The 14,826-nt window shown below is 47.8% G+C and overlaps 1 protein-coding gene across 3 annotated transcripts in view; it reads left to right on the forward strand.

Moving 5' to 3' along the window:
- Reck (Reversion-inducing-cysteine-rich protein with kazal motifs) overlaps positions 1-14,826 on the forward strand; it is a 230,510-nt gene that overhangs the window by 65,793 nt on the left and 149,891 nt on the right. For all 3 annotated transcript variants that reach the window (XM_070082959.1, XM_070082961.1, XM_070082962.1), the window contains one exon: positions 1,581-1,636. In XM_070082959.1, coding sequence (XP_069939060.1) covers positions 1,581-1,636 — 56 coding nt within the window. The remainder of the gene's footprint in view (positions 1-1,580; positions 1,637-14,826) is intronic.

Raw genomic sequence — 14,826 nt, forward strand, 5'->3', positions numbered from 1 at the left:
TTCAGCCCACAAACCCTCAATCAACCCACACTCAACCGTTACATACAACCAGAAGATGAGGTCATTCTGAACTCCACAGATCCCTGATATATGTTCAGCATCTGCACCAGTTTTCATGATGACAGGGGGAGGGAGGGTGGGGAGAGAGCCTTCTGCTTCACTATCCCTGACCCCTTCCCTCAAGCACCTAGATAATGAACGATAGTTCTTAATCTAGATAGCAGTAGACAGTTCTAGGTAGATTGACTCGGTGTGGACTCCCATGTCCTTTGCTGCCTGTCTCTCCCATGTACTTTCTATGTATTACAGAATAATCCCATGTACTCTAGTGTACTCCCATGTACATGTACTCCATTGTACTTAAAGATAATCCCATGTACTTCCATGTACTCTTATGTATTTAGAGGTAACATTACAATTGATTTGCATCCTGTGCAAGCTGGGTATCAGTAATAAGGCTTCGGAGGCTTGTTACTTTATTTGGGTTCTTGGTACACAGGCAGTGTGTTTAGTGCCCTGGCCCAGGAGTGCCCTGGCCCAAGAGTGCCATGCCCAGGAGAGTGTGACGGAGTATACCTTGTTTCCTGTGCAATCTACATCTACAGGACCTTAAATTCCAATATTAACCTTGACCTAAAACGCTTTCTAGATAGTTGCGACAGGATCCACAGGCATAACACCAGACACAAACATCTCTGTGACATTCCCCGTGTCTGACTAAACCTTTACAGAAATTCAATGTATTTCAAAGGACCTAAAATCTGGAACACCCAACCTGAAAACTCTAGAACTGCAGACACATTCATCACTTTCAAAACTACAGTTAGAAAACATCTTATCTCCCTGATCCACCCCGACAACTAACTACATGATAACCACCTGGTGGTTCACACTTACACTCACTCACCCACTGACTATAAACACAGAAATACGAATCTTAATCTTAAAATAATGAATCCTAACTAGTCATAAGCTTGCCTATGATACTCCAATATAGACACTATGTATTGTGCCAAAACAAAAGCATTCACATTGTGTAAACTCACAAACTATAATGTAGTCACTTAGCCTTAATACCATAATCTGTAATAATTTAAAGTTTAGAATTAATCTAAGTCTGCCCGAAATGCCTAGCCATGCTAGGTGTCCTAGTGGCCCCCTCTGTAATTAGTATTTTAAAACATGTAAACCACACAATATCCAAAATCTGTAAACCCCGCATTGTAATTCTTATAGAGAATAAACTTGATTGACTGATTGATTGAGTGAAGTCGGCTGTTTGAGTGAGGCAGGGTAAGCGTGGTACGGGATGAGCTGGGTAGGCCTATGCCACAAGGTGTCAGAACCATAGTGCAGCGAAATATGAAGCCAACTGGGCATGCAGTAATCCCCTGTACTCCCACGAACTTACAGGTGCCCCCATGTATTCTTATGTGCTCCCATGTACTATGTACTTCCAAGAATTCATGTGCTCCCATAAACTCCCATGTACTCCCATACACTCCCATGTTCTCCCAACTACTCACATCCTCCTGACAGGACCTATCAGCCTTCACCTAACTGCTATTGTTGTTTCCCAGGTGAAGGTACCTGCTGCTCCCACGCTCCTCCCACCTGCCGCGCCGCCTGTTACAAGGTGAGTCACCTGAACCTCAGTAGCTGTAGCCAATAACCTCACTCCTGGCCAGTTATTGGCTGTCAGGCAGCCAATAACATCACTTCTGGCCGGCTATTATTTCTCCGACAGCCAATAACATCACTTCTGGCCAGCTATTGGTTCTCAGCTAGCCAATAGACCAAGGCTAGGAGGCGGTGGTAATGGCTAGGTTCTGGTACCTACTTACCCGTGTAAGTAGGTACTTGATGTGTGTTGATACCTTGGCCTGTTGGGCACTTGTGGGTTCTTGTGGGTACTTGAGGTTCCCTGTGGGTACCTGTGGATCCCCGAGGGAACCTTTGGATACATATAGGTTCTTCTGGGTATCTCTGGGTACTTCTGGATATTTTTGGAAACTTCTGGGTATCTCTGGGTACTTCTGGATATCTCTGGGTACTTCTGGGTACTTCAGGTACTCCTGGTACTACTGGGTACCTCTGGATACTTTTGGGTACCTCTGGATACCTCTGGACACCCGGCTGGTCAGGTACTGACTTAGGTGCCTAATCCCCTTTATGTATGATGTGAGGTTGTTGAACAGTCTTGGGCCACGGACGCTTATTGTATTGTCTCTTAGCGTACTAATGGCGCCTCTGCTTTTCATTGGGGGATTGTTGCACCAACTGTCTAGTCTTTTGCTTTCGTAGGGAGTGATTTCCATGTGCACATTTGGCACTAGTACCTCTAGGACTTTCCAGGTGTAAATTATGATGTATCTCTTTCGCCTGCATTCCAGGGAGTACAGGTCAAGGGACTTCAAACATTCCCAGAAATTAAGGTGTTTGCTATAATTATACGTGCAGTTGTCATGTGGGAGTTCGATAACGTGGATTGGGTAATAACACTCACGTTGGATGTTCTAGTATATTGGATGGAATATAGGGGGAGCACCAAGCTTTGACCTACCGCCTCTCTAACGCCACTACTTGAACTCGCCCGCTGAGTGCCTCGGAGGGTAGCGGCATTCAAAATATGCTAGGTCAGCTGAATAGTGAATAACAAGTGATTCACACAGACGGTTGGTAGTGAGTCATGCTACTGGTAACTGGTTACTGGTAACTGGTACTACTGGGAACTGATACTACTGAGACAGTGAAAGTTCTCTGTATATTCTTCAGGTCTGCAGAGTCGTCTGCCTAAGATTGGCTGTTAGTGTACAGCAATATTCCAGTAGACTCCGGACACAGCTGTAAGAATAGGTATGGCGAGGCCAGGAGGTTAGACTTGACCCCAGAAACCACTACATGACTTAACATGACCACACCACCACATGACACAACATGACACCACCACATGACACAGCATGGCACACCACATGACAACATAACACCACCACATGACACAGCATGATACATCACATGACAAAACATAACACCACCACATGGCACAACATGACACCACCACGTGACACAACATGACACCACCACATGACACAGCATGACACACCACATGACACAACATAACACTACCACATGACACAGCATGATACATCACATGACACAACACCACCACATGACACAACATGACACCACCACGTGACACAACATGACACCACCACCTGACACAACATGACACCACCACATGACACAGCATGACACAACATGACACAACATAACACCACCACATGACAGCATGACACACCGCATGGCAACATAACACCACCACATGACACAGCATGACACCACCACATGACACAGCATAACACCACCACATGACACAGCATGATACATCACATGACACAACACCACCACATGACACAACATGACACCACCATGTGACACAACGTGACACCACCACATGACACAACATGACACCACCACATGACACATCATGGCACACTACATGACACAACATGACACACCACATGACACAACAGAACACCACAGAAAGAATAAGAGTAGAAAGAGGCACTGTGAGGCAGCAGTGTTTCACTGTTGGCACTGAGAAGAAGCACTGCAGTGAGGCACTGTCTTGGCCGCACTGTGGGTGTCAATAAACAGGGGTGCCACATGGCTCTCTGACAGTGCCAAGACTAGAGATATGTCTGGCACTTGGTGGCCCTTAAGAGGGCCAGGGGTGCCAGGAGTGATGGGCGATATGGAGAGAGAGAGAGCAAGAGAGAGACAGAGAGAGACAGAGAGAGAGAGAGAGAGAGAGAGAGAGAGAGAGAGAGAGAGAGAGAGAGAGAGAGAGAGAGAGAGAGAGAGAGAGAGAGAGAGAGAGAGAGAGAGAGAGAGAGAGAGAAAGTGAGTGGGGATATTAAATATGAGAGGGTCGTGTGCAGTGTGGAGCTATGGGTTAAGGGAGCTAAGGGTAAAGGAAGCTAAGGGCAAAGGGAGCAAGGGCTTAAGTGAGCTAGGGGAAAGGGGAGCTAGCCAAAAAGGATGTTATGGGGTGAAGGGTGTTAAGGATCGTTGCACTCACACATAAATCACTATGGTATATCAACTTTCGGCTGTGTGTGGTGCCGTCTTCAAGTACACGAGGTGAGGCTACACAAGTCTTCAAGTACACGAGGTGAGGCTACACAAGTCTTCAAGTACACGAGGTGAGGCTACACAAGTCTTCAAGTACACGAGGTGAGGCTACACAAGTCTTCAAGTACACGAGGTGAGGCTACACAAGTCTTCAAGTACACGAGGTGAGGCTACACAAGTCTTCAAGTACACAAGGTGAGGCTACACAAGTCTTCAAGTACACAAGGTGAGGCTACACAAGTCTTCAAGTACACGAGGTGAGGCTACACAAGTCTTCAAGTACACGAGGTGAGGCTACACAAGTCTTCAAGTACACGAGGTGAGGCTACACAAGTCTTCAAGTACACGAGGTGAGGCTACACAAGTCTTCAAGTACACAAGGTGAGGCTACACAAGTCTTCAAGTACACAAGGTGAGGCTACACAAGTCTTCAAGTACACGAGGTGAGGCTACACAAGTCTTCAAGTGCACGAGGTGAGGCTACACAAGTCTTCAAGTACATGAGGTGAGGCTACACAAGTCTTCAAGTGCACGAGGTGAGGCTACACAAGTCTTCAAGTACACGAGGTGAGGCTACACAAGTCTTCAAGTACTTGAGGTGAGGCTACACAAGTCTTCAAGTACATGAGGTGAGGCTACACAAGTCTTCAAGTACACGAGGTGAGGCTACACAAGTCTTCAAGTACACGAGGTGAGGCTACACAAGTCTTCAAGTACACAAGGTGAGGCTACACAAGTCTTCAAGTACACGAGGTGAGGCTACACAAGTCTTCAAGTACACGAGGTGAGGCTACACAAGTCTTCAAGTACACAAGGTGAGGCTACACAAGTCTTCAAGTACACGAGGTGAGGCTACACAAGTCTTCAAGTACACGAGGTGAGGCTACACAAGTCTTCAAGTACACAAGGTGAGGCTACACAAGTCTTCAAGTACACGAGGTGAGGCTACACAAGTCTTCAAGTACACGAGGTGAGGCTACACAAGTCTTCAAGTACACAAGGTGAGGCTACACAAGTCTTCAAGTACACAAGGTGAGGAGATTTGTAATAATTTATCACCAGTTATATACACTGAAGGATCTTAGCAGGAGTCTACTAGCAGTGCTGCATTTGCTGTTGATGACATCTCCAGCAGGAGTCTACTAGCAGTGCTGCACCTGATGTTGTCGACATCTCCAGCAGGAGTCTACTAGCAGTGCTGCATCTGCTGTTGTTGACACTTCCAGCAGGAGTCTACTAGCAGTGCTGCATCTGCTGTTGTTGACACCATCAACAGGAGTCTACTAGCAGTGCTGCACCTGCTGTTGTTGACACCTCAAGCAGGAGTCTACTAGCAGTGCAGCATCTGTTGCTGTTGACACCACCAACAGGAGTCTACTAGCAGTGGTGCACCTGCTGTTGTTGACACGCTGCATCTACTGTTGTTGAAACCTTTAGCAGGAGCCTACTAGCAGGGTTGCATCTGCTCTTGTTGACACCTCCAGCAGGAGTCTAATAGCAGTGTTGCATCTGCTGTTGTTGTCACCTCCAGCAGCAGTCTACTAGCAGTGCTGCACCTGCTGTTGTTGACACATCTAGCAGGAGTCTACTAGCAGTGCTGCATTTGCTGTTGACACATCCAGCAGGAGTCTACTAGTAGTGCTGCACCTACTGTTGCTGACACCTCCAGCAGGAGTCTATTAGCAGTGCTGCATCTGTTGTTGTTGACACGTTCAGCAGGAGTCTAGTGGCAGTGCTGCACCTGCTGTTGTTGTCACCTCCAGCAAGTCTACTAGCAGTGCTGCATCTGTTGTTGTTGACACCTAAAACAGGAGTCAACTAGCAGTGCTGCATGTGCTGTTATTGTCACCTCCAGCAGGACTCTACCAGCAGTGCTGCATCTGCTGTTGTTTTCGCCTCCAGCAAGTCTACTAGCAGTGCTGCATCTGCTATTGTTGTCCCCTCCAGCAAGAGTCTACTAGCGGTGTTGCATGTGCTGTTGTTGTCACCTCCAGCAAGAGTCTACTAGCAGTGCTGCATCTGCTTTTGTTGACACCTCCAGCAGGAGCCTACTAGCAGTGCTGCACCTGATGTTATTGACACCTCCAGCAGGAGTCTACTATGTTGTTGACACCTCCAGCAGGAGTTTACTAGCAGTGCTACACCTGCTGTTGTTGACACCTTCAGCAAGAGTCTACTAGCAGTGCTACACCTGCTGTTATTGACACATCCAGCAGGAGTCTACTATGTTGTTGACACCTCCAGCATGAGTTTACTAACAATGCTGCATCTGCTTTTGTTGACATCTCCAGCAGGAATCTACTAGCAGTGCTACACCCGCTGATGTTGACACGTTCAGCAGGTGTCTACTAGCAGTGCTACACCTACTGTTGTTGACACCTCCAGCAGGAGTCTACTAGCATTGTTGCATCTGCTGTTGTTGACACCTCCAACAGGAGTCTACTACCAGTGCTGCATCTGCTGTTGTTGACACCTCCAGCAGGAGTCTGTTACTGACACAGTGTCATCACTGGAGACTCCTGCTGATCGCAGGAAGCAGTTAGATATAGATACACCCAAGCAAAGTAATTTATTAGGTATGTTGTAGAAAAAGGACCCAGTCTCACATGGTTGTATTGTTTGAGGATGAAGGTAAAGAAGAAGGTAAGGAAAGTTGTGTCAGGTATTACATGTAATAACAGAGGTGTTAATAATGTAATAATAGATGGGTTAATAATGTAATAATAGATGGGTTAATAATGTAATAATAGATGGGTTAATAATGTAATAATAGATGGGTTAATAATGTAATAATAGATGGGTTAATAATGTAATAATGTGTGATGGAAATAGAATTAGAGGCTTGAGTAGATCTAAATCCAGCGTGATGACGTGTTGTTTACTGGGCGGTGTGTGACACAGTGACCACCCAACAACACCCACAACACACCACCACCCACAATACACCACCACCCACAATACACCACCACCCACAATACACCACCACCCACAATACACCACCACTCACAATACACCTCCACCCACAATACACTTCCACCCACAATACACCACCACCCACAATACACCACCGCCCACAATACACCACCACCCACAATACACCACCACCCACAATACACCACCACCCACAATACACCACCACCCACAATACACCACCACCCACAATACACCACCGCCCACAATACACCACCACCCACAATACACCAGCACCCACAATACACCACCACCCACAATACACCACCACCCACAATACACCACCACCCACAATACACCACAACCCACAATACACTACCGCCCACAATACACCACCACCCACAATACACCACCACCCACAATACACCACCACCACCCACAATACACCACCACCCACAATACACCACCACCCACAATGCACCACCACCCACAATACACCACCACCCACAATACACCACCACCCACAATACACCACCACCCACAATACACCACCACCCACAATACACCACCACCCACAATACACCACCACCCACAATACACCACCACCCACAATACACCACCACCCACAATACACCACCACCCACAATACACCACCACTCACAATACACCTCCACCCACAATACACTTCCACCCACAATACACCACCACCCACAATACACCACCGCCCACAATACACCACCACCCACAATACACCACCACCCACAATACACCACCACCCACAATACACCACCACCCACAATACACCACCACCCACAATACACCACCACCCACAAAACACCACCACCCACAATACACCACCACCCACAATACACCACCACCCACAATACACCACCACCCACAATACACCACCACCCACAATACACCACCACTCACAATACACCTCCACCCACAATACACTTCCACCCACAATACACCACCACCCACAATACACCACCGCCCACAATACACCACCACCCACAATACACCACCACCCACAATACACCACCACCCACAATACACCACCACCCACAATACACCACCACCCACAATACACCACCACCCACAAAACACCACCACCCACAATACACCACCACCCACAATACACCACCACCCACAATACACCACCACCCACTACTGATGCCAATAACAAAATCCCCCCAATAAACACAGAATACAACATCGTTCATATTTGCTAATATACAGGGCCTTAAGCCATCCACCAACAACAAAATACCTTTTATCAGTGGACTTTTAGTGGAGTCTAATGCAATGTTTGCAGCCTTCACAGAGACTCACACAGAAGATCACTTTGACAGTGAAATATGGATAAGTGGTTACAACCTTTTTAGATGCGACAGAAAAAACAGGCAACAAGGGGGGGTTGGCCTGTATGTCAAAGAGTCCCTTATCTGCACGGAGTTGCTGAACACCACAAATGAGGTAGTTGAAGTTCTATCAATAAAGATCGAGAACCAAAACCTAGTCATTGTGGTTGTATACAAGCCACCAGATGCAACCTCCCAACAGTTCAAGGAACAGCTACTGAAAATCGATTACTGTTTGGAAAACCTTCCAGCTCCATCCCCAAACATCTTACTGCTTGGTGATTTCAACCTAAGGCATACAAAATGGAAGAATGTAGCAAATAATGTTATAGCTGAAACAATCCCCGGAGGTAGCGCAGATGAAAGGTCACACACACATGAGCTACTAAGTCTCTGCGAAAAACACACCTTAAGCCAGCAGATAGTGGAGCCAACAAGACTAGAAAACACACTTGACCTTATCTTCACAAATAATGAGATAAGAGACATAAGAATATCAAAAACAACTAATTCCGATCACAATCTAATCGAAGTCCAGACGTACATGCATAGGGGTCCTGAACAGCAGATTGCATGTACCTGTGAATGTGTCGTCACAAAATACAATTTCAACAACAAGAACATCAACTGGGACCAGGTAAACCATGTCCTAAACGAAACATGTTGGGAAGATGTCTTAAATGACATGGATCCAAACCAGTGCATTGAAAGGATCAACTTCCTGGTAGCCGAAGCATGTTCTAGACATATTCCCCTAAGAAAGAAGAAGAGCAGGAGTAAACTGGAGAGAAAAAGACGCTCCCTCTACAGAAGACGACGAAGAGTCACTGAGCTCCTCAGGAGTGCTAGAATATCTGATACACGAAAGGAGGCGCTGACCAGGGAAGTGGAAACTATCGAACTTAAGCTAAATGACTCTTACAGGAACCAGGAGAGGCAGGAGGAGCTTAAAGCTATTAGTGAAATTGAAAGAAATTCAAAATATTTCTTTTCATATGCCAAAAACAAGGCAAATACCACATCTAGTATCGGGCCCTTACTCAGACAGGATGGGACTTACACAGACGACAACAAGGAAATGAGTGAAATATTGAAATCCCAGTACGACTCTGTGTTTAGTGAACCACTAATCGGTCTGAGGATCGACGACCCAAATGATTTCTTCATGAATGAGCCTCAAAACTCCATAAATGTATGCCAGATTTCCGACATTACCCTAACTCCGATAGATTTCGAAAAAGCCATTGACAACATGCCTATGCACTCAGCCCCGGGCCCAGACTCGTGGAACTCTGTTTTCATTAAGAACTGCAAGAAACCCCTCTCGCGTGCCCTAAGTACACTATGGAGGAGGAGCTTGGACATGGGTGAAATTCCACAGTCACTTAAAACAACGGATATAGCCCCACTCCATAAAGGTGGCAGCAAAGCATTAGCTAAGAACTATAGACCAATACCTCTGACATCCCACATCATAAAAACTTTGAAAGAGTGCTAAGAAGCAGGATTGCAAATCACCTGGATTCCCAAAATCTGCACAATCCAGGGCAACATGGGTTCAGGGCAGGTCGCTCCTGCCTCTCACAACTACTGGATCACTATGACATGGCCTTGGATGCACTGGAAGAAAATCAGAATGCAGATGTAATATACACAGACTTTGCAAAAGCATTTGACAAATGCGATCATGGCGTAATAGCCCATAAAATACGTGCTAAAGGAATAACTGGGAAAGTGGGGAGATGGATCTTCAACTTCCTAACAAATCGAACACAAAGAGTAGTGGTCAACAGAGTTAAATCGGAGGCTGCCATAGTGAAGAGCTCTGTTCCACAAGGCACAGTACTCGCCCCCATCTTATTCCTTATCCTCATATCAGACATAAACAGAGATATACACCACAGCACCGTATCATCCTTTGCGGATGATACTAGGATCTGCATGAGGCTGTCATCTGCTGAGGACGCGGTTAATCTCCAAGAAGATATAAACAAAGTTTTCCAGTGGGCAACGGTAAACAATATGATGTTCAATGAGGACAAATTCCAACTACTCCGTTATGGAAAACTGGAGGAGATAATAACTAGAACAGAGTATACTACTGACTCCGGCCATACAATAGAGCGGAAAAATAATGTAAGGGACCTGGGAGTAGTAATGTCTGAGGATCTCACTTTCAAGGATCACAACAGTGCCACGATCGCACGTGCAAAGAAAATGATAGGATGGATAATGAGAACTTTCAAAACGAGAGATGCCAAGCCCATGATGATCCTTTTCAAATCACTTGTTCTCTCTAGGCTGGAATACTGCTGTACATTAACATCTCCATAAAAAGCAGGTGAAATCGCAGACCTAGAGAGTGTACAGAGATCCTTTACTGCACGTATAAGTTCTGTCAAGCACCTTAACTACTGGGAACGCTTGGAATCACTTGACTTGTACTCGTTGGAACGCAGGAGGGAGAGATATATCATAATCTACACTTGGAAAATCTTGGAAGGACTGGTCCCAAATCTGCACACAGAAATCACTCCCTACGAAAGTAAAAGACTGGGCAGGCGATGCAAAATGCCGCCAATAAAAAGTAGGGGCGCCATTGGTACACTAAGAGAAAACACCATAAGTGTCCGGGGCCCAAAACTGTTCAACAGCCTCCCATCAAGCATTAGGGGAATTGCCAATAAACCCCTGGCTGCCTTCAAGAGAGAGCTGGACAGATACCTAAAGTCAGTGCCGGATCAGCCGGGCTGTGGCTCGTACGTCGGACTGCTTGCGGCCAGCAGTAACAGCCTAGTTGATCAGGCCCTGATCCATCGGGAGGCCTGGTCATGGACCGGGCCGCGGGGGCGTTGATCCCCGGAATAACCTCCAGGTAACCTCCAGGTAACCCACAATACACCACCTCCCACAATACACCACCGCCCACAATACACCACACACAATACATCACCACCCACAGTACAGCACCGACCACAATACACCACCACCCACAATACACCACCACTCACAATACACTTCCACGCACAAAACACCACCACCCACAATACACCACAACCCACAATACACCACAACCCACAATACACTACCACGAACAATACACCACCACCCACAATACACCAAAACCCACAATACACTACCACGAACAATACACCACCGCCCACAATACACCACCACCCACAATACACCACCGCCCACAATACACCACCACCCACAATACACCACCACTCACAGTACACCACAGACCACAATACACCACCACCCACAATACACCGCCACCCACAATACACCTCCACCCACAACACACTTCCACCCATAATACACCACCACCCACAATACACCACCGCCCACAATATACCAAAACCCATAATACACCACTGCCCACAATACACCACCACCCAAAATACACCACCGCTCACAATACACCACCACGAGCAATACACCACCACCCACAATACACCACAACCCACAATACACTACCACGAACAATACACCACCACCCACAATACACCACAACCCACATTACACTACCACGAACAATACACCACCACCCACAATACACCACAACCCACATTACACTACCACGAACAATACTCCACCGCCCACAATACACCACCATCCACAATACACCACCGCCCACAATACACCACCACCCACAATACACCACCACCCACTATACACCACCGCCCACAATACACCACCACCCTCAATACACCACCGCCCACAATACACCACCACCCACAAACACCACCGCCCACAATACACCACCACCCATAATATACCACCGCCCACAACACACCACCTCCCACAATACACCACCACCCACAATACAGCACCGCCCACAATACACCACCACCCACAATACGCCACCGCTCACAATACACCGCCACCCACAATACACCACCACCCACAATACACCACCACCCACAATACATCACCACCCACAACACACCACTACCAACAATACACCACCGCCCACAATACACCACTGCCCACAATACACCACCACCCACAATACACCACCACCCACAATACACCATCACGAACAATACACCACCACCCACAATACACCACCACGAACAATACACCACCACCCACAATACACCACCACCCACAATACACCACCACCCACAATACACCACCGCCCACAATACACCGCCACCCACAATACACCACCACCCACAATACACCACCACGAACAATACACCACCACCCACAATACACCACCACGAACAGTACACCACCACCCAAAATACACCACCGCCCACAATGCACCACCACCCACAATACACCACCACCCACAAAACATCACCACCCACAACACACCACTACCAACAATACACCACCGCCCACAATACACCACTGCCCACAATACACCACCACCCACAATACACCACCACCCACAATACACCACCACGAACAATACACCACCACCCACAATACACCACCACGAACAATACACCACCACCCACAATACACCACCACCCACAATACACCACCACCCACAATACACCACCGCCCACAATACACCACCGCCCACAATACAATATCACCCACAATTCACCACCACCCACAATACACCACCACGAACAATACACCACCACCCACAAAACACAACCACCCACAATACACCACCACCCACAATGCACCACCACCAACAATACACCACCGCCCACAATACACCACCACCCACAATACACCACCACCCACAATACACCACCGCCCACAACACGCCACCACCCACAATACACCACCGCCCACAATACACCACCACCTACAATAGACCACCACCCACAATACACCACCACCCACAATACACCACCGCCCACAATACACCGCCACCCACAATACACCAGCACCCACAATACACCACCACGAACAATACACCATCACCCACAATACACCACCACGAACAATACACCACCATCCAAAATACACCACCGCCCACAATGCACCACCACCCACAATACACCACCGCCCACAATACACCACCACCCACAATACACCACCACCCACAATACACCACCGCCCACAATACACCACCACCCACAATACACCACCACCCACAATACACCTCCACGAACAATACGCCACCACCCACAATACACCACCACCCACAATACACCACCACCCAAAAAACACCACCACCGACAATACACCACACCGCCCACAATACACCACCCCCACAATACACCACCACCCACAATACACTACCACCCACAATACACCACCACCCACAATACACCACCACCCACAATACACCACCACCCACAACACACCATCACCCACAATACACCATCACCCACAATACACCACCACCCACAATACACCACCACCCACAATACACCACCGCCCACAATACACCACCACCCACAATACACCACCACCCACAATACACCACCACCCACAATACACCACCACCCACAATACACCACCACCCACAACACACCATCACCCACAATACACCACCACCCACAATACACCACCACCCACAATACACCACCACCCACAATACACCACCACCCACAATACACCACCACCCACAATATACCACCACGAACAATACGCCACCACCCACAAAACACCACCACCCACAATACACCACCGCCCACAATACACCACCCCCACAATACACCACAACCCACAATACACCACCACCCACAATACACCACCACCCACAACACACCATCACCCACAATACACCATCACCCACAATACACCACCACCCACAATACACCACCACCCACAATACACCACCACCCACAATACACCACCACCCACAACACACCATCACCCACAATACACCATCACCCACAATACACCACCACCCACAATACACCACCACCCACAACACACCATCACCCACAATACTCCACCACCCACAATACACCATCACCCACAATACACCACCATCCACAACACACTATCACCCACAACACACCATCACCCACAATACACCATCACCCACAATACACCACCACCCACAACACATCATCACCCACAACACACCATCACCATCAATACACCATCACCCACAATACACCACCACCCACAATACACCATCACCCACAATACACCACCACCCACAATACACCACCACCCACAATACACCACCAACCACAACACACCATCACCCACAATACACCATCACCCACAATACACCACCACCCACAACACACCATCACCCACAACACACCATCACCCACAATACACCATCACCCACAATACACCACCACCCACAATACACCATCACCCACAATACACCACTACCCACAATACACCACCACCCACAATACACCACCACCCACAAAACACCACCACCCACAATACACCACCGCCCACAATACACCACCCCCACAATATACCACCACTCACAATACAGCACCACCCACAATACACCACCACCCACAATACACCA

Source organism: Cherax quadricarinatus, chromosome 8 (assembly GCF_038502225.1).
Source record: "Cherax quadricarinatus isolate ZL_2023a chromosome 8, ASM3850222v1, whole genome shotgun sequence".
NCBI classification, from domain to species: Eukaryota; Metazoa; Arthropoda; class Malacostraca; order Decapoda; family Parastacidae; genus Cherax; species Cherax quadricarinatus.